Source organism: Jaculus jaculus, chromosome 17, assembly GCF_020740685.1.
Source record: "Jaculus jaculus isolate mJacJac1 chromosome 17, mJacJac1.mat.Y.cur, whole genome shotgun sequence".
NCBI classification, from domain to species: Eukaryota; Metazoa; Chordata; class Mammalia; order Rodentia; family Dipodidae; genus Jaculus; species Jaculus jaculus.
Window position 1 is genome coordinate 24,997,789 of NC_059118.1, and position 26,318 is coordinate 25,024,106.

Genomic DNA, 26,318 nt, shown 5'->3' on the forward strand with positions numbered 1-26,318 from the left:
TGTCTATAAGCCAAGGCTGACCTGCACCCAGAGGGACCAGGAAGGAGTGGCTCCGGGCAGAGCAGCTCTCCTGGGGGTGGAAGTCTGCTTCCACCTGGTTCCCACGCTCGGGCTGGCCCGGGCCCATGTGGCTGTCAGCGCCTGGGCCTGACTCAGGGACCAGCCATCTTGTGGGGCCAGTTCTGGGCTCCCACACCCACAGCTGCCACTTCATCACCTCCTTTGGGCTCAGCCCAGGCCCTCCGGCTCGGCTTCTCCTTCTTTGACCTGAGGACTCCATCCAGAGTCCTTTCATCCTCTCTCACCTTCAGAGGATGACAGGGGGTCTAGTCAGTGGGGAGAGGATTGGGATTGGAGTCTTTGGTCAAATTATCCCCAGGGAGCTAGGTGTGGTGGCGCACGCACGCTGGAGGCAGAGGTAGGAGGATCACGGTGAGTTCAAGGCCACCCTGAGCCTACAGTGTGAATTCCAGGTCAGCCTGGGCTAGAGTGAGAAAAATCAAAAAAGAAAAGGATATATCCTCAGTGACTACTCTCTGGGCCTGGTTCAGAGTCATCCGTGACTCCGTTTCGGGGGCGAGGGGAAACATTTGAAAAGGTCAGCCATATCTTCTGACCTGTGGCTACTTCTCAAAAAGCAGAACCATAAACTAACTTCCACTAGCAAGGGGTCCTCAGTGGACACATGCCACTTCCCTTCCCTCTCCCGGCCCTGTGGGAATACAAAAGAAGCTGAAGAAATGAGGCTGCCAGGTTTTGTCTTTTGAAAATATTTTTAATTTATTTATTTTTGAGGTCGGGTCTCACTCTAGCCTAGAGTGACCTGGAATTTACTCTAGTCTCCGGGTGGCCTCGAACTCACAGGAATCCTCCTACTTCTGCCTCCAGAGTGCTGGGACTAAAGGTGTACTCCACCAAGCCTGGCTAAATACATATTTTTATTTATTTACAAGAGAGAGAGAGAGAGAGAAGGAGAGAATGGGCCTCTAGCTGCTGCAAATGAGCTCCAGATACATGCACCATTTTGTGCATCTGACTTTACATGGGTACTGGGACACTGAACCCTAAGTCGTTAGGCTTTGCAGACAAGTGCCTTAACCGCTGAGTCATCTCTCCAGGTCCTTGTGAAAGGTTTTCTGAAGTGAAGTAATGACATGTGCCTGGAGTAATAGCCACAGTAGCCTGACTGGTAGCCATCTGTCTGTCACTAGTACGGCTAGACACGCGCAGGGGCCTGACAGATCTGGAGCCAAAGAAATACATTAAGGTCCATACTTTCCAACAAACCCACCCCCAACACTTGTGAGCTCCCCTGTGCTCGGCTTTGGATGGGGTGCAAATACCAAATGGATGGTAGGGACAAAAAAAGCATTTGGATAAACTGCTCTATTGGCTATTGTCACCTTGGTGCCTGCCAGTGACGGGCACATGGTAGCCACACAATAAACATCTATACCATGAGTGAATGAACGAACGGAGAGATGTCACATCACAGCCTCTTATAGAGAAGTACAATGGAGGAAAAAGAGGTCAAACGTGCTGCGACCCGCAACGCAAGCCCCAGGGAAAGAGGTAAAGCCCCAGGGAAGGAGGTCCTGTTTGCTTTCTTTCTTTCTTTTTCTTTTTCTTTTCCCCTTTCTTTCTTTCTTTCGTTTTTTCGAGGTAGGATCTTGCTGTAGCCAAGGCTGACCTGGTATTTACTCTGTAGTCTCAGGCTAGCCTTGAACTCATGGTGATCCTCCTACCTCTGCCTCCCGAGTGCTGGGGTTAAAGGTGTGTGCTACCACACCTGGCTCTTTTCTTTTTAAATTACCTTCTTCTTTTTTGGGTGGGGGGTTTCGAGGTAGGGTCTCACTCTAGCCCAGAGTGATCTGGAATTTACTATGTGGTCTCAGGGTGGCCTCGAACTCATGGCGATCCTCCTACCTCTGTCTCCTGAGTGCTGGGATTAAAGGCATATGCCACCACACCTGGCTTTAAATTACCTTCATTCTAAAAGGTCCCTGTTGTCTACAGAGGTGGCTCGGCGGTTAAGGTGTTTGCTTGTGGAGCCTGCCGACCCAGGTTCAATTCTCCGGTACCCATGTAGAGCCAGATGCGCAGGGTGGCACATGCATCTGGAGTTCATATGTAGTGGCTAGAGGCCATAGAGTACCCATTTTCTCTCTCTGCTTGCAAATAAATAAATAAACTATTTAAAAAATATTTGTTATTAAAAAGGAAAAAGAAAGAAAGAAAAGGAAAGGTCCCTGCGGTTTTCAGGACAAGCCCTCACCATGGATTGTGCACATGTCGCCCTCCTGTTGGCTTGTCGGCTGCTGCTGCTGTGATCAGCTCTGAGGATTTCCACAGGGAGCTGCAGAGACTTAAGTCAAACTTACACAGGAGAGTCTGGGCGGGGTCTCTCCAGCTAGAAAGGCCAAGGTGGAAACAGGAAGAACCACCAAAACAGTGACATGACCATCGGGTTGTCTAATACGCCTGACAAATGTCCCCAGGTAGGCAAGAGCCTTTGGATTTGCAAGAAGAGGCGCCTATTCGCAGACAGATAATGACATTCAGCTTGCTCCGAATCCAAACCCGGCAGGCCTTCAAGGTAGACGAAGAATACGTCCCGGTCATCACTGAACGGCCACTGCCAAGTGGGCCCTGCTTCCCTGCTGGGTACTGGAGGTTTGCTTGGAGGAGAGGAAGGGTGAGGACGTGGTTGCAAGGTCTGGGCCTTGCTGGACCGGTCACCTTCCTGTCCAAGCTTTGCAGTAATTCTCATCCTAGCCCAGGCTGACCTGGAACTCACTCGGTAGCCCCAGGCTGGCCTTGAACTCTGCAATCCTTCTACTCAGCCTCCCCCCCCCACCCCAGTGCCGGGATTCAAGGAGTGCAACACCTCCCCCAGCCTTGTGGAGACATGTCGTCCTCTCTACCCCACGGCTTCTAGGCCCCTTTTGTGGGTATCTACGCCTCAGAAAGGAAAAAAAAAAAAAAAAAAAACCTGCAGCTTTGCCCACCTCCAAGTCTCACCTGGGGGAGATATGGGTGAACCTGAGTCATGGGCACCTGACGGAGTCTCATACCTTTGAGAATACATGAGGCCCAGTGTCCCCATGCAGAATTACAGGTAATGAGTACTCCCTTAACAGACCCCCTCAGCATTCCATTAGCCACTAGTGCGTAGGTAGGCGACAGTATCATACCGCAATGGCCTTCCACCTTTGTGGAGACAGTCTGTCATTGGCCTGGAGCTTGTAAGTTAGGCTAGACTACCTGGCTAGCAAGATACCCATCTGTCTCTTCCCCCCCAGAGCTGAGATTACAGGTGTGTGTGTCACCATGCCTGGAATTTTTCTTAAAGATTTTTTTGTTTATTTTTATTTATTTATTTGAGAGACACACAGAGAGAAAGAGAGAGAGAGAGAGAGAATGGGAGCGCCAGGGCCTCCAGCCACTGCAAACGAACTCCAGAGCCTCAAACTGGGGTCCTTAGGCTTCACAGGCAAGTACTTAACCACTAAGACATTTCTCCAGCCCCAATGCCTGGCTATTTTTATTTTTATTTTTTTTTTCTTTTGTAGGTACTGGGGATCAATCTCAGATTTTCATGCTTGCAAGGCAAGCACTTTACCAACTGAGCCATCTCCCTAGCCCTTTACATTTCACAACCTTTAAAAAAGTTATTTATTAGAGAGGCCTGGAGAGATGCTTAGCGGTTAAGCGCTTGCCTGTGAAGCCTAAGGACCCCAGTTTGAGCCTCGATTCCCCAGGACCCACGTTAGCCAGATGCACAAGGGGACGCATGCATCTGGACTTCGTCTGCAGTGGCTGGAAGCTCTGGCACACCCATTCTCTCTCTCTCTCTCTCTCTCTGCCTCTTTCTCTCTCTGTCTGTCACTCTCAAATAAATAAATAAAAATAATAAAATAATAAAAAATAAAAAATGAGCTGATAACCTCCCCCATGTAGACCAGCTGACAGAAAGCTGGAAGAAGCCATTCTACATGTTGTTCAATGGGAGAGAGAGAAATCACCAGTGAAGATACTCAACAATGGACACTGCAGCCAGGCCAAATGAGCCAACGGGTGCAATAGTGGCACGTCTGTCATGGTGGAAACTAACTGCCCTCCAATTGGACTAGAGGCCTGCTCCATGGGGGGAAACACATCCCTGATACTGAAAACTTAAAACAGGGGTAGTCATGAGCCCTAGGGGTGTAACATCTGCTGATACCTGGAAAAATGTATATACTATGCTTATCAAACTGCCCAATAAGCACTTCTCTTGATATTTATACCCTTATATTAATGCTACTCTCACTTTGGGTAGAGAATCTTCTCTTTTCAGATGGCAGTGACTTTGGGATGACTCAGAAGGTATCATAGTGCTGGAAAGAAGTGACTGGAGTACTGAGTAACATCTCGATCACACCTTCCAAGCTCAAGGTCTAATGCGGAAGAGTGGCAGAAAGAATGTAAGAGCCAAAGGAAGGGTAGGACTCCTTACAACGTGCTCCCTCCAGACAAAAAATGGCCTGAATATCCATGACCTCATAGTGCCTGACACTACCTACACAAGACCATCATAAGAGGAGGAAAAGATCATGACATCAAAACAAAAGAGAGACTAATTGAGATGGGGAGGGGATATGATGGAGAATGGAATTTCAAAGGGGAAAGTGGGGGTGGAAGGAGGGTATTACCATGGGACACTTTTTATAATCATGGAAAATGTTAATAAAAATTGAGAAAACTGGCTGGGCGTGGTGGCGCACGCCTTTAATCCCAGCACTCGGGAGGCAGAGGTAGGAGGATCGCCGTGAGTTCAAGGCCACCCTGAGAATCCATAGTGGATTCCAGGTCAGTCTGGGCCAGAGTGAGACCCTACCTCGAAAAACCAAAAAAAAGAGAAAAAATAAAATTAAATTAAAAAGGAAGGAAAAAATAAATAAAAAATGAATTTCTTTTAAAAATTATTTATTAGAGAGATAGAGAGAAAGAGGTAGATAAGATACAGAGAGAATGGGCACACCAGGGCCTCTAGCCACTGCAAATGAATTCCAGATGCATGTGCTACCATGTGCATCTGGCTTAAGTGGGACCTGCAGAATTGAACCTGGGTCGTTAGGCTTCACAGGCAAGAGGGCTGGAGAGATGGCTTAGTAGTTAAGGTACTTACCTGTGAAGCCTATGGACCCAGGTTTGATTTCCCCAGAACCCACATAAGCCAGATGCACATAGTGGTGGGCGCATGCATCTGGAGAGCTAGGGTTCGTTTGCAGTGGCCAGAGGCCAGCTCACCCATGCTATGACTCTCTTTCTCTCTCCCTTTGTCTCTCTCTTTCTCCCTCTGTCTCTAATAAGTAAATAAAAATAAAATTTAGGGCTGGAGAAATGGCTTAGCAGTTAAGGTGCTTGCCTGCAAAGCCTAAGGACCTGGGTTTGATTCTCCAGGTCCCACGTAAGCCAGAATCACATGGTGGTGCATACGTCTGGAGTTTGTTTGCAGTGGCTAGAGGCCCTGACAAACCCATTCTTACTCCCCCCCCCATCTCTCTGTCTCTAATAAATAAATAAATAATAGAATTTTTTTAAAGTTTTTTTTTTCAAAAAATTTAAAAAATTTATTTATTTATTTATTTGAGAGCAACAAACACAGAGAGAAAGACAGATAGAGGGAGAGAGAGAGAATGGGCGCACCAGGGCTTCCAGCTTTTTCAAATGAACTCCAGACGCGTGTGCCCTTTATGCATCTGGCTAACGTGGGACCTGGGGAACCGAGCCTCAAACCGGGGTCCTTAGGCTTCACTGGCAAGCGCTTAACCACTAAGCCATCTCTCCGGCCCAGGTGTTTGTTTTTTGTTTTTTTTTTTTAAAGGGTTCTTCCCTCAATTATATAAGGTTTGGGTTTCAAAACACAGGACCTACCCTCTCTCAACCCTCTTTGGCTATGGACAACCTTGAGTAAACACCTGAGGGTTAGGGTTCATTGCCCCTCTTCCCAAACCTCAGGCAGGACCTGTGCCCCCAGAAGCCTTGGGGTCTGGTGGGGGGAGAGCTCTAGCTCAGAGCAGACAGCATCCCTAGGGATAGACAGCAGAGCTTGTGGGTCCGCGGTGTGTGCAAAGAGACTGTTGGTTTGGTTACACAGTTCAAAGAGTTATCCTGGGAAATAGCAAGCTGACAAGTGAGAAGGCGCTAGATCAAACGACACTCTAATGGTGTCCATATGGCCCACTGGTGGGACATTTGGTGATGACCCGTGCTTGACCACTGGCTTCAAGTGGATATGGTGACATAAGATACCAGTGAATTGCACAGTTCAAAAGGGTGAATTTCATGGTAGGTGAAGTCTCTCTCTTTTTCAAAAGGATATTGAGAGCTCAGCTTGCCCTGTGGCACTTTATGGTGGGTCCCTGTTGTCGCTGGGGTCTTTGGACGTCTCCAGAGGGCTCGGTCATACAGCCAAAGGCCCTTCAGCAGTGACTGACTGCATGCCCGCCAGATCCTCAGTTGAGCAAGGGGGCCAGACCGTGGCTCTGTAGACAAGCTTTCTGCTTAGCCAGGGCCTTTGAAGAGGCTTTGGTCATCTGTGGAGGATCCGGCTGGTCTGTTGTCCTTGTCTCTGGCATGCTGAGTCTGGCACATGCTCATGCTCAGGGAAGAGTGGAGAGGTTAACGATTAACCAGGAGGCGAGAGACAGGAGAGAAGTTGGGACAGCAATTCATACACAGAGCAGTGTAGGGACCCCTGAGCCACTTCCTCAGCCCCCCCTTGGGGTGGTCCCGGGAAGGGGAAGGGCGAGAGGGTGGAGCTGTCCTCTTATTCATGAGGAACTTGGCCGGGCAAAGGCTCCAGCCCTTCGCAGGTAGTCCAGAAACCTGGGGCAAATCCCTCCCTCCTCCCAAACCTGTCCAAACCGCACCATCCATCGCTCCATTACTTGTGCAGCCCACTCAATGCCCCCCAAGGTGACCTCCTGTGGACCCTCAATGCTCTGGAGGGGCACCTGACAAAAAGAAATAGTGTTGCTTGCGCCCCTCACACTTTTTTTTTGCTATTTTTGGTCACTGTAGCCAAGAATGACCTGTAACTCACTCGGTAGCCCAAGCTAGCCTCAAAGTCAGTGGCAACGCAGGGATTTTAGGTGCGAGTCCACCTCCCTCAGGCTTTTTTCTCTAACACATGTGTGCAGGCATACACATCTGTGTGGATGTGCTCAACACATGCGGACTGATTTCTTCATCCCCCTGGTCTTTATTACCAAGGAAATATGAAGGTGATCTTTTTTATTTTCATTTATTGATTGATTGATTTTTGGTTTTTCAAGGTAGGGTCTTGCTCCGGCCCAGGCGGACCTGGAATTCACTATGCAGTTTCGAGGGTGGCCTCGAACTCATGGTGATCCTTCTACTTCTGCCTCCAGAGTGCTGGGATTAAAGATGTGCGCCACCTCACCCGGCAATAGATTAGATTCTACAGAAGGCATGAGTGCTTTGAAATTTCCTGGCCGTGAGTCAGGACTGCCTCTCCAGGTTCTCTGGGAGCAGGTGGGGCGCTGACTGGGGGCCTCTCTGCAGAGCTGCTATCTGGAACCCCCTGCCACGACCGTTCCTCTATTTTGTTTTGTGCACCAAGTCTCAGCATGGACAGGGAGAGGAAAAGAGGGCCGGGCGTGGTGGCACACTGCCTTTAATCCCAGCACTCAGAAGGCAGAGGTAGGAGGACCTCCATGAGTTTGAGGCCACCCTGAGACTACATAGTGAATTCCAGGTCAGCCTGAGCTACAATGAGACTAACTCGGAAAAAAAAAAAAAGAGAGAGAGAGAGAGAGAAAGAGCCTATCCATTATTCACACTGCTAGCCTGGCATCTTAGGTAAGCAATCCTTGCACACTGCTGAAAGCTCAGAAGACTTTAGAGGTGACGAGGTGGCAGCTCCCCATCCAGCTGGGATCACTGTCCTCTGCAGAATTGCTGGAAGAGTCTTTGCATGTTCTGAATCCTTCCACCCGCTGGACTCCATTCTTGTGGACAAGCAGGCTGCCCAAAGAGACCCACATGAGAATCCCAGTTTGGTTTCTGAGTCCCCACACCTGTGCTGAAGACACTTAAGCCTCGATCACAAGAGGTGGCTCGCTGTCATATGCCCTCTAGCCCCACGGCTGCCTCATGCTCAGCTGAGGCCTCCACACATTCTGGTTTGGAAGAACATGTACAGGGTAGTTTTCATTTTGTAAATGTTTTGTACTTGTGTGAATGTTGGAAAGAGCTGTTAAGGTGTAACAAAAGAAGGGTGTAACCAGCCAGGGCATGGTGGTGCATGCCTTTAATCCCAGCACTCCTAGAGGCAAGAGGTAGGATTGCGGTGGGTTCGAGGCCACCCTGAGACTCCATAGTGAATTCCAGGTCAGCCTGGGCTAGGGTGAGACCCTAACTCGACTCCACCCCCAAAACAAGCCCCCCACCAACAAAAGACCACAAAGCTAGGTACCCAGGAACTTACCACACACTTGACCGTCCTCTGCACATTTCCAAGCAGAGGGTAGGCATGATGCCTGGGTCTTTGTGAGGCCAGGGGACCGTATACTGGGTAGGGACAATAAGGACAAGGGCACCTCTGAACAGCCACTCCCACTCTATAGCAACTGAAGTCTACGGCCAGAGTAACTGGGACAGAGCCATCTGGGGAGGCTGTCCCCTGTCACCCTCACAGATGTTCTATAAAAATGGGAAAAAGCAAACGATATCCTCATTCCAGATCGCTCCTTACTATAGCTGCACGGAGAGTTCCTAGGATCCTATTTAGGATCCTTGAGGCGAGTGGACCACGATCTCACACATGGCCCTACAAAACCTCCATACCCTCTTTCCCTTCTTTTACAACTGGACACAGCAGCACCCACTTGCCATCTAAGCACTAGGGTGGCCAAAGCAGGAGTATCTCTAGTTTGAAACCAACCTGGAGTACAGTGTCTCAATAAACAAGTGACTTTTTTTTTTTAATGCTTTAAAAGGGACACCACTCTTTATAATTTTTTTTATTAAAATACTGTCATACCCAGTGGAATGCAGCAGCAATCCTGGTACAGGGTGGCATAGCAAAACAGCCATGTTTACATTTTAAATATTCACGATAACTTAAACATACAGACACACATCATGGTCTTTGGCAGAAAACGTTCACAGCACAAAAAATACTTTAAAAAGAAATACCAAATATTAATCCAAAATATATTAAGTTGTTTTTTTTTCCTTTCACAATATTTTTTTTTGCCTTTTTTCCTTTTATCTTTGTAAACAATGCACATGAACCAAATGTATTTTTCAGCTTTAAACAGGGGTGGTAGGGGAGTTTAAAAAAAAATATGCAATTGTCCAGCAAATGCAAATGTTTTTTAAAAAGGAAACTCAAGAGAATCATGGAAATAAAAGGACACATATAGAACCTAAAACAAACAGTGAAGAAAAGGATCAAGGAGAGTTACAAACAGTAGAGACAAAAACTACTAAAAACCTACTGATTGCTCCTGGGGGGGCTGAAGGAGGGAGGGGGTCTCTAAGACCAGAAGTCAGAGTCACCGTTGCTGGTAGGGCCATGCGTGGTTTCACCCCACCTCGAAGGCTCCCACTTAGAGGATTTTTTTGTTTGCTTTTGAGTCCTTTGTAGCTCACTGACCAGCTTTCCACAGCACAGTCCCCTCTCCCAGTCCCCGGAAGTGGGAACTAAGACATTTACAAGAACGGTTTCTCCAGTTCAGAACAGGTGCCAGCCACGGCAGATGTCTGTGTGGTGGCTCACTGTATCTGGCTCAGTTCATAACCAAAGTGACAGGGTGTCCCAGGGACAGAAGCAGTGTGGAGGCTGTTTCAGAAGGCTGGTGATGACAGGGGTCCCAAAGACACCGAATAAGAGGGTTCAAGATGGAAGGCACCCGGCTTCAAAAAATAAAATAAAAATAAAAAAGTCCACGGGCCAAGAACTGGAGGCAGCAACTAGTAGGATGTTTCAGGAACGGTAGCAGCAGGGATATGGAGCCCATGGAGGCAAAAAGACAAACCTGAAGCCGGCACGCTCCAATCTTCTGTTGTCCAAGAACTGGAATTATATACAAAACACACCCCATTCTCCAGTCCACTCAAATGACCCCCTGACCTGCTCCAAGCGAGGGGTGAGGCTGTGGCATGTTGAAGACTCCCAACCGACAGCCTGCAAAGGATTCTAGTCTTTGGGGGACTGAAGAAGAGATGGGGATGGCTGGGGCCATGCTTAACCACAGAACAACGTGGCTGGCCTGGCTTACCCCACCAGCCACTTAGGGACCCATGGGAATCGGAAAGAGCTCCGCTCTTCCTCCGTGCATGCCTGAGTCTGAACCGACAGGGCAGGGGCCTTGGCGTCCTTCTTGCTCCGTGCATGGGTGTGGGGAGAAGGCAAGCCAAGAAGCAGTGTCTTCCGGGGCATATTCCTCCCTGAGCTCCTGGCACCAGATGGTCAATGGCTGAGGAAAGTGGGGAGCAGCAGCTGAATCGGGGGGGAACGCTGCTGGAATGGCAGAGGAAAGGAGGATAGATTTTCAGAGCTCCCGAGGCACCGTCTCCATCCTTTAGATTAGTATCTCCACCATGTCTGCCAGGTCCTGGACTCGGGATGTGGCTACACAATCTGGAAATAGACAAAAACATAAATACGTAAGTGAGCTGTACCTGACGTTCTTTAAACTCCTGATAACTTTTTTTTTTTTTAAGTTTTGTTTTTGCTTTCCAAGGTAGGGTCTCACTCTAGCTCAGGCTGACCTGGAATTCACTATGGAGTCTCAGGGTGGCCCTGAACTCACGATGATCCTCCTACCTCTGCCTCCCAAATGCTGGGATTAAAGGTGTGCGCCACCACGCCCAGCCTTCCTGATAACATTTTAAAAAAATATTTTATTTATTTATTAGAGAGAGAGAATGAATGGATATGCCAGGGACTATAGCCACTGCAAAAGAACTCCAGACATATGTGTCATCTTGTACATCTGGCGTATGTGGGTCCTGGGGAATCGAACCTTGGTCCTTTGTCTTTGCAGGCAAGCGCTTTAATGGCTAAGCCATCTCTCCAGCCCTCCTGTGAACATTTTATTTAATGTTTTTGCATGTGTATATGTGTGCACTTGTGTGGAGGCCATTCAATTCAAGTATTTCCTCAGTTGCCCTACATCTTATTTTATGTATGTATTTTTAAATATTTCATTTACTTATGTGAAGAAAGAGACACACACAGGGGAGAGAGAGAGAAAGAGGGCGAGAGAGAGGGAAGGAGGGAGAGGGAATAAGGGCTTCCTTATTTAAAACAAACTCCAGACACATGAGCCACTTTGTGCATCTGGCTTATGTGGGAACTGGGGAATTGAGCCTTGGTCCTTTGGATTTACAAGCAAGTGCCTTTAACCACTGAGCCATCTCTCTAGCCTCTGCACTTTATTAAAAAAACAAAACGAAACAAAACAGCCTCTTGCTACATCTGGAACTCACCAATTCAGCTAGCTAGCAAGCCTCAGAAACCTTCTTGTCTCTGCTTCCCCGGCACTGCCCACTGCACCACCCAGCCTTTTACTTAAGTGCTGGGAATCCAAACTCAGGTCCTCATGCTTGCCCACTGAGCCATCTCCCCAGGCCCTCCCGACACAATTCAAGACAGGATCTTTCTCCAGCAAGTTTCCTCTCATTAGCTACTGCCTAGATCCCCAGATTCCTCACAACTTGGTCAACCAAACACAGGGATCTGCCTGCCTCTCAGCTGTGGCCCAGACCCATCAACCTCCTATGAGGAAGATGCCTGTGTTTAGGACTCTGAACTGGCTGGAGGACCAGGAGTGCCTCAAGGGAAGGACTGAGGCTCTAGCATTCCTCTCATGCCTGTGGTTTTCTGAGATCACCAGGCACAGGAAGCTATGCAAAGGCCAATACAATGTGAAAGAATTAAAACAAAACAAAACAAGAAGAAAAGAAAGAAAAGGGCCTCTTTTTAACTTCCTTCTGGGACGCTCTCAGTCTCCCAACCCTTCCTTATAGCTTCACGGGGTAACTCCATCATCTTAGACACGTAAACCACATGTGAGGAAAACTGAAGGTGGAGTTACCACCCTCGTTTTTCCTTGTGGGGCTCTTCATGGTGCGTGAGTTTGGGAAGAAAAGACTCTGTATTCCAGTTTACACCCACTGTGCCCTAACCTGAGGCAACATGCAGAACTGAGGAAGTGGGGGTGCTTACCCAGAGAGGCAGTCCTCTGGCCACTGTTGCACCCCAGCGGGCTGTCAGGCTCTGCGGCCAGGCAGGAAGCCACGCTGTCCGCTGGGCCGTCGGTTTGCGTGCTTCCATCTCTGCTCCCATGTTTGGTGTGGGCAGGGGGCGGAGCTGCAGCTACTGGCTCCTCCGCTGGTGCCTTGTCTGCAGGAAGGACAGGAGGTGGACGGTTACAGCCTGGGGTAGGAGACATGTGAACTGGGCCAGATGGGATGTTCCTGACTTGCAATGTCTCTCATGAGACTCCTCTTTAGAAATGGAATAACTGTAAGGTTGGGGTTGGCTTCCGGATGGCAGAAGCCCTTCTTTGTAGCTAAAAATCCAGACTTTCTGGACACTACTCACAAGTAGAGAGGCTTGGGCTGGAGGGATGGCTTAGCGGTTAAGGCGTTTGCCTGCCAAGCCAAAGAACCCAGGTCAGATTCCCCAGGACCCGCGTTGGCCAGATGCACAAGGGGCAGCATGCACCTGGAGTTCATTCACTCGCAGTGGTTGGAGGCCCTGGCGTGCCCATTCTCTCTCCCCCTCCCTCTTTCTCTGTCAAATAAATAAGTATATATATAAAGAAATAAAGTAGAGAGAGACTTGTCTAAGCTGGGCGTGGTGGTGGTACACACCTTTAATCCAGATCCCCCTGGGTTAGAGCCAGACCCTACCTCAAAAAGCCCTCGCTTACAAGTCACATATGCACAGGAAGATGGGGTTAAGCAGCGTGGGTGAAGATGGTGCAGTTCACGGAGAGGGGAGCCTCCGCTGCATACCAGCAGCATAGCTGTGAGCTACAGAGCCACGGAAGGCAGGTTAAGCCAGCACCCCCCACACCCCCAGGAGCCTCCAGTCCGGGAGGCAGAGCCTGGCAACCTGTGTTCAAGCCCGAGAGAAAAACCCCTTTCTATGCCAGCCTCCTCATACCTACTGTCTGCCGGGCAGACGCGTCAGCGGGCCGCTCGCTGGAAGAGAGCCCCGGCCAGCCCTGGGTTCCCGCCGCAGCTGCGAAGATGGATGGCACGGACTTGGCAGGCCGCAGGGCGCCCTGGGCAGCCTTGCCGGGGTCTTTCCTGGACCGCTGCTGAAGGACTTTGATCACAGCATCTTTCTCCAAGATCTGGGCATGCAGCACCTTCAACCTGAGGAAGGAGGCCGGGCCCACACCATGAGACCCACCCAAGTGGAAAGCAAAGCCCTCCAACAGCCAGGCGGGTCCCATTTCCCTCTGGGTGAGGGCCTGAAGAAATGCCACAGTGCTCTAGCTGTTGCCTGACCCCGTCGCATTACACGGGTGGTTCGCTGGTGGGCCCTAGACTCACTGCTGGTAGCAATGACATGAACAACCCAGAGAGGACTACTGTGGCCCAAGCTTGGACAGCACCCAACTCCAGCCAGTCTCTGGAAAGAGGAGTGCTTGTGACTTCTGGTGTGCCAAATATACTGAGCTGCAAAGAACTCAACACTAAATCACACTGCCAACAGGCCTGCCATGGTTTAAGGAACATCGTGGAAGAGGGGGGCGGAAAGATCGCAAGAGCCACAGAGTGGGTGGGAATGCCATGAAACACAGTCCCCTCACTATCCCTGACTGCACAAGGCCCTCGCCATCTCAATGGCATGCAGTACCTGCTCTCCATCTCCTGATGCCTGTGGCCCCCGGTAAGCAGGCCCTCGTTGAAGCTGCTGCTGGGTGAGGGCTGTGGGGAGTGTCGGATGAGGGTGGTGTCCCGCTGGGCAGCGGCGGTGGCAGCCGCATCCATGGCGAACTGCCTCATGGCGCGTTCCTCCAAGTACTTCTGCTCCCACTTGGTCATGTCGGCCTCCAGGGCCAGGATCTGTTCCTCCTTCTCCCGCAGTTGTTCTGAGAGCCGCAGGGCACTGAGCTCGTTGGACCCACTGTTGCCACTGGGTGTGCCCGTCTGTCTCTGTAGAGCAAGTAGCACCGTGGTCAAGGGTGGAGGCTGGGCTGTGGCAGCCATTGGTCCTCAGGCTCGCTCGCGGACTCTCACTTATCCACGTGCTTGTTCAGGCAATAACACACCCTGCCCATTCCTGCCCCCCCCCCAAGACACACAGGATAGTACAAGTTCCCCTAAATTCTGAGTCCAGGGTCATTAAGGGCACATTCGACCATAAAGGCAATTTTCTATGCGGGGGCACAGTGGCGCACACTCCAGAGGCAGAGGTAGGAGGATCAAGAGGTAAGTTCGAGACCAGCCTGGGACTACGGAGTGAGTTCCGGGTCAGCCAGGGATAGAGACCCTACCTACACACACACACACACACACACACACACACACACACACAGTAGTTCTCTAAAATTTGAATGAGTGTAAGCATTAATTGCACGGAAAGAACTTGAGGAGACGATCACAGAACTGGGCAAATAGCTCTGGTCTCTGAGTACCAGGAGGAAACTTGACAGTGCGGACAGACTCTATCTGGGGAGGGGGGAGGTCACACACCAAGAGATGTTTACACTTCAGTCTATACAGTGAGCATAGGGACTTAGGTCTAGGACAAACACCTTCACTCCCACGCTGGGGAGATGGATGAGAGGTGGCCACATTTTATGAATGTACTGACATGTTGCCTCGGAGACACAGGTGCCGATCTTTGCCAGCGCTGAATCAGGAGGCCTCAAGTCCTCCGTGGGCAGAGCTATGGCACATCAAGCAGCTAAGGGGGGTGGGGTTTGGCACAGATCAATCACTCGCCAGCGCCTTGGTCCCTGGATGCCGCCCGACTCGGCCAGTGGCACGGGGGTCTCCCCGGCTCACCTGCTGCGCGCGCAGGGCTTTGAGTTCCTGCTCCAGGCGCGTGCGCAGGCGCAGCTCCAGCTGCTCCCGCTTCTCGCAGGCGGCCTGCAGCTGCCCGAGCGCCTGCTGCAGCCGCTCCACCTTCTCCACGTAGGCCTGCTTCTTGCGCAGCTCCTCCTCGGCGCGGGCGGCTCGGGCCTGCGCGTTGCCCAGGGCCTGTTCCAGCAGCTCAGCGCGCCGCCGCTGGTCCTCGATGGCACCGCGCAGCAGCGCCATCTCCCGTTCCAGCTTCTCCTGCTCCTGCTCGTAACCTGCACGCGAGACGCGGCGGGAGGCCAGGTCAGCGGGCCGCCGGGCGCCGTGCTGACTTACCACCCTGTCCACTGGCCTGGCCAGTTAGGTCCCGTTGACTAACCCCATCTCCCCCGAGGAAGCTGAGATGCGGGCCGAGCCTACAGTAAATGGCAGAGCTCGACTCAATGCCCCCTCCTGCAGTAACGACTGGGCTACACTGCCTCTCCGCTAGGAGACTGCCCAGATGGTGCCAGGTCTCACCATTACCAAAACATTCACAATTTTCCTTGAGCCTCAAAAATGACTCTCAGGTAGGAACCGTGGCACGCCTTTTACAAACGAGAAAAGTCAGGGAGAGGATACGGGAGTTACTCATTACATCTTCACTGAATCCTTCAGGTAGGACCCCATGGCCTGCTTTGCAGGGTAGTCAACGTATCGACCAGGGGGGCCTGGCCGAGAAGTCCCAGACTGTGTGTGGCTACATGTGTTGTCCCTGGCCCCCTACAGGCTGGCCACAGTAGGCTCCAGAGCTCACTTGGCCAACGCTGGCCCCTGCTGTTCAGTACCATGGTTTAAGGATCTGGATGTGGGCAAGCAGGCTCATAATGGAACGCAAGCCTCGCGTAGCGTGACAGAAAGTACCCTGGTCCAAAGACAGTCCAGCTTCCCAGGCTCTTAAACCATCTTGTTAATTGCCCGGAGGAGACCCCCCCACACACAGAACCCACTCCACATAGCTAGTCCAAACTCTTAAAGATTTCTTGGGCCTAAATTTATCTTTATGCACCTGTCCCTGGGAAGTCTTGGCCACACAAGAGTGACTGCCTACTTGCTGGAGAGCAAGCAGGGGGCAGCACTTTGATCGAGTGAAAATTTTCGCTATAGTAATTTGCTCTGTCCTGTGCCATCCACGGGGGTCAGTCAACAGGCCTCGTGTGACTACTGAGAACTTGAAATGTGGCCACTAATACAGAACAGGTAGGACACAGGTAACCTAGGCCAGCTCCTGGCTCCCTCTGCCAATTCTGAGGGCTGAGCCCCAACTTGGCTAGCCTCACTGTCTGCCGAGGAGGGAAGCGCCAGGTTTGGATTCAGGGATAGTACCTCTCCTTGTGTGGGTTCACACAGCCCTACGACTTAATGTCTGATCAATGCTTGTACCTCACTCCAGCTTCAGCATAGCTAGGAGGTACAAGCTGTCAGTGTAAGAATCCAAGGCTCTGGACGAGGTGACAGATGACCAGGGTGGGCAGAGTCAGGTCTCAGGCCTCCAGATCAGCTCCCCCTGGAGAGGGCTGTCCTGGTGGATCCTAGGCCTCCAGGCCCACCTTGCTTTTTGGAATGGCTGTATGTAATGGAGTAAGAGAAAACGCGCTCAGATTTCCTTAAGCTCCAGGACTGTGTTAGTTGGTGGAAGCCTTTGGCTTCCAGAAGCTTTCTGAAGCCTGGTACAACCTCTGAGACGCTTTAGTGGGGCTGGGCCTTTGGGACGGTGATCAAACCACGGGCCCATGGGGGAGGAGAGGCCTGCTTAGAGGGCTCCCCACCTCCAAGTCGCAGGCTCCCTTTGTGCTCCCCTTCCCTCCCTCCCCAAGCCAGGCGGGGCCCAGCCGGGCCGAAGGGCGCCACGGCCCGGCGCAGGCAGGAGGGAGCGGCGGGGGGCGGGCCGCGAGCGGAACAGCCCGGCGGCTCTGGAATGCCTGGCATCCAGGTCACCCGCGGCTGCGAGATTAATGGCTCCAGCGAGAAGCCAAGGAACAGCCTGGCGCTGGCTAGCTCCCCGGGGAGCGGAAACGCCTCCTCCCCATGGCCTCCCTCCTCGCTCCCCCTCGACAGGCTTTCAGAAATCCTCTCCAAGGCTTCCTTTCTTTGCCAGAGAGAGAGACCCCCCCCACCCCAGTCTCCTTGCCCTCAGCAGTTTGCCTACAGCCCAGCAGCAACACTGTCCATCTACACCTGCATTCCCTCAGCCAGTCCCCTCTCTGCACGTTCCCTGCCACTGGCTTGCAACCCAGCACTGGAGTAGGCGGGAGGGGGTGCCTGACCCAAGTCCTCCTTGAAGAAAGAAGGGGATGTAGCCAGCCAGACTCCGCACTCTCAGGGCACCTCTCACCCCGTGATAGCTCTCTGCTAGATTTTCTTCCTCATAGCCTCTTTACCTAGAGGCCAGGCCATTCCCACCCTCTCCCTCTCCCTCTCTCTCTCTCTCTCAGGCCACCAGGGACCTCCTAATGACTTATGTCTGCAAGATCACTTTCCCTTTGAACCTGTGGGAACTCCCATCCTCTGAGAGGTGCTTAGCTCAATTCCACTAAAGGACACATGAAGGAATGAACGGACAGTCACCCATCCTTCAAGAATGTCTGGGCCTTCTCCTTTGGAGAAGCCCTCCCCAATGCCTCCTTTAGATTGCACATGCCTCTTTCTGCTTGCAAATTAATTAACTAATTAATTAATTAAAAAAAAAAGGAAACCTCAATTCAGCTCAGGGTCCACTGGTGTGGACTCATTAAGGTTACAACAGTACAGAAGACAAGCATCTCTCCATCAGGGCAGCTTCTACAATCTTTGTATGTATGGCCTCTGACTCAATTTTCAATTACATTTTAGAGAACAGCTGCCTATGCAGGACTTCATTGTTATAACCCCCATCAATTTCTCACATTCCCATCAAAGGGCCCCAGCCTGGAAGTCCCTGGGGAACTCTTGGGCGCTTCAACCTGCTGCTACCTTGCCTCTAACACCCTCCTAATGGACCAGTCCTGCACTGAGGGTTAAGTCAACACTGGTTCAGCCAATGACTGCTCCCCACCCTTCCTTCTTGTATCAAATGATCTTCCCAATATAAACCCAAATCCTGGTCTTCTTTGGAAGCCCCTCTACCCCCACCCCAGCTATAGTGTGATGCTGGGCACACAGCAGATATTCAGTAAACCTGTGCCCAAGGGCCTAATCTGAAGGGAGACAGCAGATCCTGCTCATGGAGGGGTCACAGTGGTTCCATCCCCCCCCCCCCCAGCTAGGCTTCTTAGTATAGGTCCCACACTCACTCTGGGCAAGGAGCTTGGCCACCATGTCCTGACTGCCCGCCTGGGCCTCCTGTGTCTTGCTTGCCAGGTGGCGGTTTGCAGATTCCAATCTCTCTGTTTCAAAGGGAGGAAGAAAGACGGTTTAGAATCAGGGATGCTGCCTGCCTGAAGAGTCTCTCTGGGGTCCTGTCTGTAGGTCTGCCTCCTCCAAGTTGGGGCTGGAGAGATGCCTCAGCAGTTAAGGTGCTTGCCTGCAGTACCCACATAATGCCAGATGCATAGTCCCCATTCATTCTCTTTCTGCTTGCAAATTAATTAACTAATTAATTAAAAAAAGAAAACTTCAATTCAGCTCAGGGTCCAATGGTGTGGACTCATGAAGGTTACAACAGTACAGAAGAAAGACAAGCATCTCTCCATCAGGGCAGCTTCTACAATCTTTGTATGTATGGCCTGACTCAATTTTCAATTACATTTTAGAGAACAGATACCTTCAATTTTAACCTAGAAAGAGATGACCCAAGGCTTTGCAGATGCCTCCCCCATCACCCTCCAGCCCCAACCTATGGGTCTGGTCCTCACCTCTAAGATCACGGTTGAAGTCCTGCAGCCGCCTCATCTCACTGTCCATCTTGTTCCTCATGGTCTTCTCTAGGGCCTCTCGCTTGGAAGAGGCTCTCGTCAGACTCTCGTGGGCCTCAGAGAGCCTCTGGATTTCGTTCTCTAGCTGCAAGGGACAGAAAGCAAGCTGAAGGAAAGGATCCCAGGGAGTGAGCCCAGCTGACCGGCTATTCTCCACCGGACAAGCAGAGTATAGGAGGATGAAATGAAGGAGCAAAAAAAAAAAAAAGAAGAGAAAAAAGAAACACCTCAGTGGCTCTAGTTGTGGGGACAGTCAGAGGCCTGTAGCCTTTAGAAGTCAGCCAGTCTGCTGGGACTAGCAGCAAGGGTCTACCAGCTGTCCCAAGGCGTGGGTGGGTGTCTGCCTGAGCCCAAAGTCTGGTGCTCTTCAGGGGGCTGGCCCCAGCTTTCCCTGTGCCCAGTGTCCAGAGAAAGTAGCCCTGTACTTCCGGCCTGAGAGATCTAGACGCAGAAGGCCAGGGTGAGGTGCATTCTGGTTTGCTTGAACTATCTGGGACACTTCAAGACAAGTCCTGGGAGGCCATCTGCTAAAGTCGGACCTTGGCACACAAGCAGTCAGGCTTCACCAAAGGAGGCACCAAACAGACCCCCAGCCTGAGCTGCCCCTCCCTCTTGGCAGCCACAAGTCCTGCACGTGCTCCTAGCTGGCTGGCCATGCCAACACGTCGCTTTTCATTTCCCCCAAGAGCAGGGGCTTTCTTTCTGGCCCGGGCTGTCCTGGAACAGACTGGCTGTTGTGTGGGCGACACAAAGAGCTCTCTGTGGGAGGCGTCCACGGAGAGGGTGCGTGCGGGGCGAGCGCGCAGGGACCCGGTGAATGAGCCCTTTCTAACCGCCAGTGACCAACAACTGCTCACACTCCGGGCTTGCTTTGCAGGCCTCTCGGCTGTTCCCCAGCTGTCTGGTGGTGTGTGTGTGTGTGTGGGGGGGGATGCGTGAAGGATAAATGAGATAGGGTGGAGTGAAATGCAGCCTGGCTGGCTTTCAGACAAGCTCCCCTGTTTTTTGTAAAGCACCCCCCCCCTCCGCCCACATTCCCCAGGAGAGCCTAACCTTCTCTATGCGGCCGGCCTTCTCTGCGGAGCTCTCCAGGTCTCTCTGGAGCCTCTCGTTGTCTCTCTGCAGCCGGGCGTTCTCCCGCAGTAAGGCCTCCATCTGCGCCAGGTGAGCACTGCCCGGCGCCTGGGCACTTGCTGGCCCCTCCACCGAAGGGCCATGGCCCAGGGTGGCTGGATGTGGGGGGGAGGGGCGCTCGTGGGGCTGCTGCAGGTACTGGTACTGCTGCAGCTGGAGGGACACAGGGGGCACCTGCGCCTGCAGGATCCTGGAACAGAAGAGGCAGGGAAGCTCAGGGACCGCAGACACTCCCCCTCGGCTGCGACCAAGTGATAACTGACTCAACCTTCCCTGTTTTAAGCAGTTACCAGCGGGGAGGACCTTCTCCCACACGGTGGGTGCCAGAGACTCAAAAGGAACAGATGGAAGAGCTGGGGGTAGGGTGTTCATGTGGGCGTGGCTTGTTCATGGCTGGGGAGGGGGAGGGCTTAGTCTAAGCATCCTGGGAACACCAAGTAATTAGAACATAAAATAAAACATCTTAAAAAAAAATACAGGCCAGGGATGGAGAGATGGCTTAGCAGCTAAGACACTTGGCCTGCAAAGCCTAAGGACCCAGGTTTGATTCTCCAGGTCCCACGTAAGCCAGATGCACACGGTGGTGCACACATCTGGAGCTCTTTGCAGTGGTTAGAGGCTCTGGCACGCCCATTCTCTCTCACTCGGTCTTAAGTAAATAAATTAATAAATAAAATGCAGGCCAGAGCCGGGCGTGGTGGCGCACGCCTTTAATCCCAGCACTCGGGAGGCAGAGGTAGGAGGATTGCCATGAGTTCAAGGCCACCCTGAGATGACAGAGTTAATTCCAGGTCATCCTGGATCAGAGTGAGACCCTACCTCGAAAAACCAAAAAAATTAAAAAAAAAAAAAAATGCAGGCCAGCCAGGCCCTTAACCCCAGCACTCAGGAAGCAGAGGTATGAGAATAGCTGTGAGTTTGAGGCCAGCCTGGGACTACAGAGTGAGTTCTACAATAGCCTGGACTAGATAAGAGTGAGATCCTAGCTTGGAAAAAAAAAAAAAAAAAAACCTGCAACCTTGACCCTTCTAATGGATGGAAGGTATGGAGGTTACACAGCCTCCCAGGCCCTGGGGCAGCGTTCCAGCAGCAAGGCTGTGTGTGACAAGTCACCAGTTTCAAGACAGCTGAAAACAGCTCACTCAGGTTTTCTCTTTCCTGTTTCAGAGTCATATCGCCCCCAACTACCGGAATGCTTTTAGAAGTCACAATTACAATCAGAGCAGGAAAGTCAGGGAAAAGAGCATGAGCGCCCGACAAAGGATACACAATCCAGCCCTGGCTGCTGGACCGTGGGCAAGTAACTGTCTCAACTGCTCAGTGTCGCCATTGTCTGCTGAATCACAAGGTGTCTGTCTAGCTACAAAAATGAGGCCTGGCAGAAAGGCTGGGCAGCTCACAGGCTTCCACGATGGCAGCTCATCTATACCTCCACCAAGTCCTAGATGACCCCCCCCCCCCCCGTTCCACAAACTGCGTTTCACTTCTGCAGTTATTCCCCAAGCACTCATACCCATCCCACAACCACTGGCTCCCTGCTCTTAGGAGCCCGGGTTCAGAGAGGCCTGCAAGTCTCCTGCATAGGTCTGGCTCCAGAGAGTGCCGCAGGGGGTACCCAGTGGCTTCAGAAATTGTTGCCCCTGCACGGGACCAGGCAGGCACAAGTGGCATTCTTTGGGAATGACCTAGCTCCAAGAAAGAATGGCATCTCCCTTCCTTTCACACTAGCCTTCCCTGCCCTTACCTCTGCTCCCCTCCCCCTTCTTTTTGTCCTGCTGCAAACAGGCTATTTCCTGGCCTGGGTATTATCTTTTCCTGACAGGGTTCAATAAGGCTGGTCCAAAAGAAGAAACCTCGACTCAGCTTCCGAAACTCTTCCTGACCAGCCCTGAGAGGGGAGATAAGGTGGGGGGCGTCGGGGTGGGTGGGGGCGTCGGTGGAGCAAATCCATGGGCTCCATCTTCTGGCTCCTCCATACCAATGCCATGACGTCACTCATTTTTTGAGAGCACAGCAAACCAAATGGTGGGAAAAATGAGTGACTACTAAATGAAGGCTCAGCAGACCTGAAGAGCCACGCTTTAACCGTAAGCCACCAGAGGAAGGGAGTTTGCAAATCCTTGTGTCCTTCCTGGTGGGATTTCCTGGAGCCTCCCCACCAGGGGAGTGGGTGGGATGCAGCCATGGTGGATGTGTCTATTTCTCCCAGAGAGGGTGCGTGGACACTTGTGGATGACTAAAGGCAGATCCTCATTTCTATAACCTCGACTTTTGCAATGATCTGTCTACCTGTCTCTTGGAGAGCTCCCTGCCTCTAGGCTCCACCCTCTCTGCACGTTGGGATTTACCTTGTCCAGGCCCATATCCCATCCCATCCCATCCCATCCCATCCCATCCCATCCTCTTCTGGCTTCCCTTCACACTCAAGAGTCAAACCAGGGCCGGAGAGATGGCTTAGCAGTTCAGGCACTTGCTGGCAAAGCCAAAAGGACCCAGGTTCGATTACCCCAGTACCCATGAAAAGCCAGATGCAAAAGGCGATGCATGCATCTAGAGTTCATTTGCTATGCCTAGAGGCCCTGGTGCACCCATTCTCTCTGTGTATCTATCTGCTACTCTGTCTCTCTCTCAAATAAGTAAATAAATAAAAGAGAGTCAAATCTAATCACTACCCTGGCCTCTATCACCGGCCTCCAAAATAAGGGGCTCACCTGGGCCCAGAATCCTGTCCTGTACATGTAGACTACAGGCACATGAGAACACATGTAAGGTATGAGCTAGTAGATGGGGCAGCTGGGACAAAGGTGTCATTAAGGTAGCCACTTGGTTCTTTCAGCCTCCTCAGTAACAACCCATTCCTATGATCACAGGAAATTGCCTACCTTTTCTTTAAAAAAAAAAAAAAACAACTATCTGCCTTTCTCTTGCTCTTTGAAATAAATAAATAATATTTTTTTGGAAAGGGGGGGATGGAGGATGGCTTTGTGGTTAAAGGCACTTGTGTGTAAAAGCCAAAGGACCTTGGTTTGATTCCCCAGGATCCACATGAGCCAGATGCACAAGGTGGTTTACGTATCTGAAATTCATTTGCAGTGGCTGGAGTACCCATTCTCTCTATCTGCCTCCTTCTCGCTCTTTGAAATAAATAAATAACCCAGAAAACCTACAGAAGACAGACCTGCTTTGCCTGACTTATCTTGGGAAGTTCTTTCCAAACACCTCACTCACCTTTAAACCCTGGTACCATCCTTATGGTCTGGGAACCTTCTACATATCCACATCTGAGTTAAAGCACTGATGACTGGGACTGTGTCTGGTCTGTATTTTTCTGGGGCAGCCTCGCTACGGTGTAACTTAGCTTGGCCTCCATCCTCTTGAGCGCTGGGATTAGAGCCATATGCTGCCTCGAATGGCTACTAACCTCTGTGACCTTGGTTCAGAGTTCCCTATCCCACAGCTAGGGGCTCTCCCTGCCCAGACAGAGTGGTGTAGATGAGGCAGTCCCTGGAGCTAAAGTGGGATGAGTGTGACTTTTGGGGGTGCTCCTCCTATAGGGGAGGGGGGACAGAAAACCAGCATAGGGCAGTTACCTGACTTCTGCATGCTGGAAGTGGGGACTGCCGCGGGCTCGGTATCTTGGGTCACTGACAGCGGTGGTCTCGTGAGCCAGGGCGACGTGTGGGTACTGAGGCGGGGGGCCACGGGTCTCTGGGCCCTCTGCAGGGTGGCACCGTGGTTGGGGGACCTGCTGGCTTCGGGCCAGCTGAGGAAAGCTGTGAGAGGAGCTCATGTGGCTGGGAGCCCGAGCCCCGTTCCTCTCCAGGGACAGCTGCAGGAGGCGCTCGCTCAGGGAACGCACGTGGCCATGTCTCAGCTCCCGCAGCGCCTCGTCCTGCCTCCGCAGCGCCTCCTCCTGCCGCCGGCCACCTCCAGGGGCCCCTCGAGCATCCCTGTCTCCCACGTGGGGCCGGGCCCCGGCCTGCTGAGCCGCGTAATACTGCGAGTGCGCTTTGGCTTCCTCATAGGTGGGCAGCTCCTCGCCCTTGCCGGGTTGTGGGCACAGCCGGTAAAGCGTGTTTTCAGCCAGGTGAGGCTCGCCACCCTGGTGCTCCTGGCCCTGGGGCTCCTGCCTGGTGGCCTGCTGCAGCACCTGACCGTCTTCAGGGGCTGCGATCTCCAGGGAGGCCTGGGGGCTCCCCGTGCCCCCTGCTCCGGCCCCACCCCGCAGGGCCTGCTGCTGGATGGCCAACAGCGTGCGTGTCTCCGTCAGGTTCCCGTAGCGCAGCTGCTCCTGGATAAGGCGGTGCAGGACTGTCCCCGAGGAGTCTTCCAGTGTCCTCATGCTTTTTTTGTTTTTGGCTTGCACACACCTGCCTAGACAGTGGCCAGCAGGCACCAGGCCCCACAGCACCTGGCAAGAGACAGACAGAGAGAGTAGAAATCAGTGAGAGCACATGAGAAAGGGGACCTTTGCCATGAAAGTGTTCCGGTAAAGAGGTGAGGCTGGGCTGGAGAGCCTAAATGGTTAAGGCCTGCAAAGCCAGAGGGACCCGGGTCCGATTCCCCAGGACCCACGTAAGCCAGATGCACAGAGCGGCACAGGTGTCTGGAGCTAGTTTGCAGCAGCTGGAGGCCCTGGGCCCATTCTCTCTCTCTTTCTATTCCCCCCCAAAACAAACAAATAAATAAAATTAATATCTTTGAAAAAGAGAGATAGATAGTGAGAGAGACAAGGGCTGGTGAGATAGATGGCTTAGCGGTTAAGGCGCTTGCCTGCAAAGCCAAAGGACCTTGATTCGATTCCCCACTACCCAGTAAACCGATGCACAAGGGGGCACATGCACGGTTTGCAGTGGCTGGAAGCCCTGGCACGCCCATTCTCTCTCTGCCCTCTGCCTCTTTCCCTCTCTCAAATTAAAAAAAAAAAAAAAAAAGTGAGGCAGCTGGATGGATAGCTTTACATGCCTGGGTTCAAGGGCCCTTGTGGCTATATATTGATCAAGTCAATATACCTAGTCTCTTGGACTAGAGAGATGGCTTAGCGGTTAAGCACTTGCTTGTGAAGCCTAAGGACCCCGGTTCAAGGCTCGGTTCCCCAGGTCCCACGTTAGCCAGATGCACAAGGGGGCGCAAGCGTCTGAAGTTCGTTTGCAGTGGCTGGAAGCCCTAGCGTGCCCATTCTCTCTCTCCCTCTGTCTTTCTCCCTGTGTCTGTCGCTCTCAAATAAATAAATAAAAAATGAACAAAAAATATAAAATATATATATACCTAGTCTCTGGACCACACCTCAGTTTGTCCATTAGAAAAAATGAATTGAGGCTGGAAAGATGGCTCAGCGATTAAGACACTTGCTTGCAAAGCCTAAGAACCAGGGTTCAATTCCCCAAGTAACCATGTAAAGCCAGATGCACAAGGCGGTGCATACCTCTGGAGTTCATTTGCAGTGGCTGAAGGCTCTGGCATGCCCATTCTCTCTATTTGCCTCTTTCTTTCTCACAAATAAATAAACATAGCATTTTAGAAAAAAAAGAATATGAACACAGTACGCCTGTAAGCAATCCTAGTGAAGGTCGTCCACCCACCAAACAGCCTGATGATGGCTCACTCCCTCGTTCAAATCCAACCACTTAGCTCTCTCTTCAACCACCCCCCCCTTACTGACAAATGGTAAGGAATGAGGGCCGCTCAGCAGTACCCCTTAACTGACCCTCAGGACCCTCCAGAATAAAGACACCTGAGCCCAGAGCTTTGACACTGCCGGCCCACTGCCCTCGACCCTCTTTCGTCCTTGGAACCAGATAGTTCCTTGGTGGACAGACCCTGGGCTCTCTGCTTCAGTCATTCTGCAAGGTGACCCGGCAGGAGAAAGGCTGCCGTGGGACAATGATTTTGCAAGGTAGGCAGAAAGTTGCTATCCAAGTGTCACCTAGCGTGTGCCCACAGTAACTGCATGGAAGCCACTGGAAAGGGGGGGTCTTTGATTTTATGATTCGGAAAAGCCCCGACTCTGGGCCACGTAGGAAGACACAACCCACGTCTTCGCTGGCATCAATAACCACCACTGGGCCATCTGGAAGGGTACTAGGGTAAAGGGGGAGGCTTTTGGTTACAGGGACCAAGGCCTGGGGACCTTAAAGCTTGAAGAGAGATCACATGCAAGGAAAAGGCTTCTCTTCGATGCCTGCATTC

General features: G+C 51.8%; 1 protein-coding gene across 1 annotated transcript; it reads right to left on the bottom strand.

Moving 5' to 3' along the window:
* Positions 1-9,017: 9,017 nt before the first annotated feature.
* Amotl2 (angiomotin like 2) lies at positions 9,018-24,507 on the bottom strand. The gene is made up of 9 exons (XM_004664338.2): positions 23,720-24,507; positions 20,049-20,319; positions 18,936-19,080; positions 18,375-18,467; positions 15,049-15,338; positions 13,895-14,193; positions 13,193-13,407; positions 12,248-12,424; positions 9,018-10,657 (listed from the first exon to the last, which is right to left on the bottom strand). The coding sequence occupies exons 1-9, from the start codon at positions 24,469-24,471 to the stop codon at positions 10,599-10,601; spliced, it is 2,301 nt and encodes a 766-aa protein (XP_004664395.2). The 5' UTR covers positions 24,472-24,507; the 3' UTR covers positions 9,018-10,598.
* Positions 24,508-26,318: the final 1,811 nt, after the last annotated feature.

Coding starts and splice junctions, on each gene's coding strand:
- Amotl2 (XM_004664338.2), bottom strand. CDS start 24,471: ATGAGGACACTGGAAGACTCCTCGGGGACAGTCCTGCACCGCCTTATC. Junction 20,320..23,719: donor TTCCAGCATGCAGAAGTCAG/GTAACTGCCCTA, acceptor CTTCTGTTCCAG/GATCCTGCAGGCGCAGGTGC. Junction 14,194..15,048: donor AAGCCCTGCGCGCGCAGCAG/GTGAGCCGGGGA, acceptor CTTGCTCTACAG/AGACAGACGGGCACACCCAG.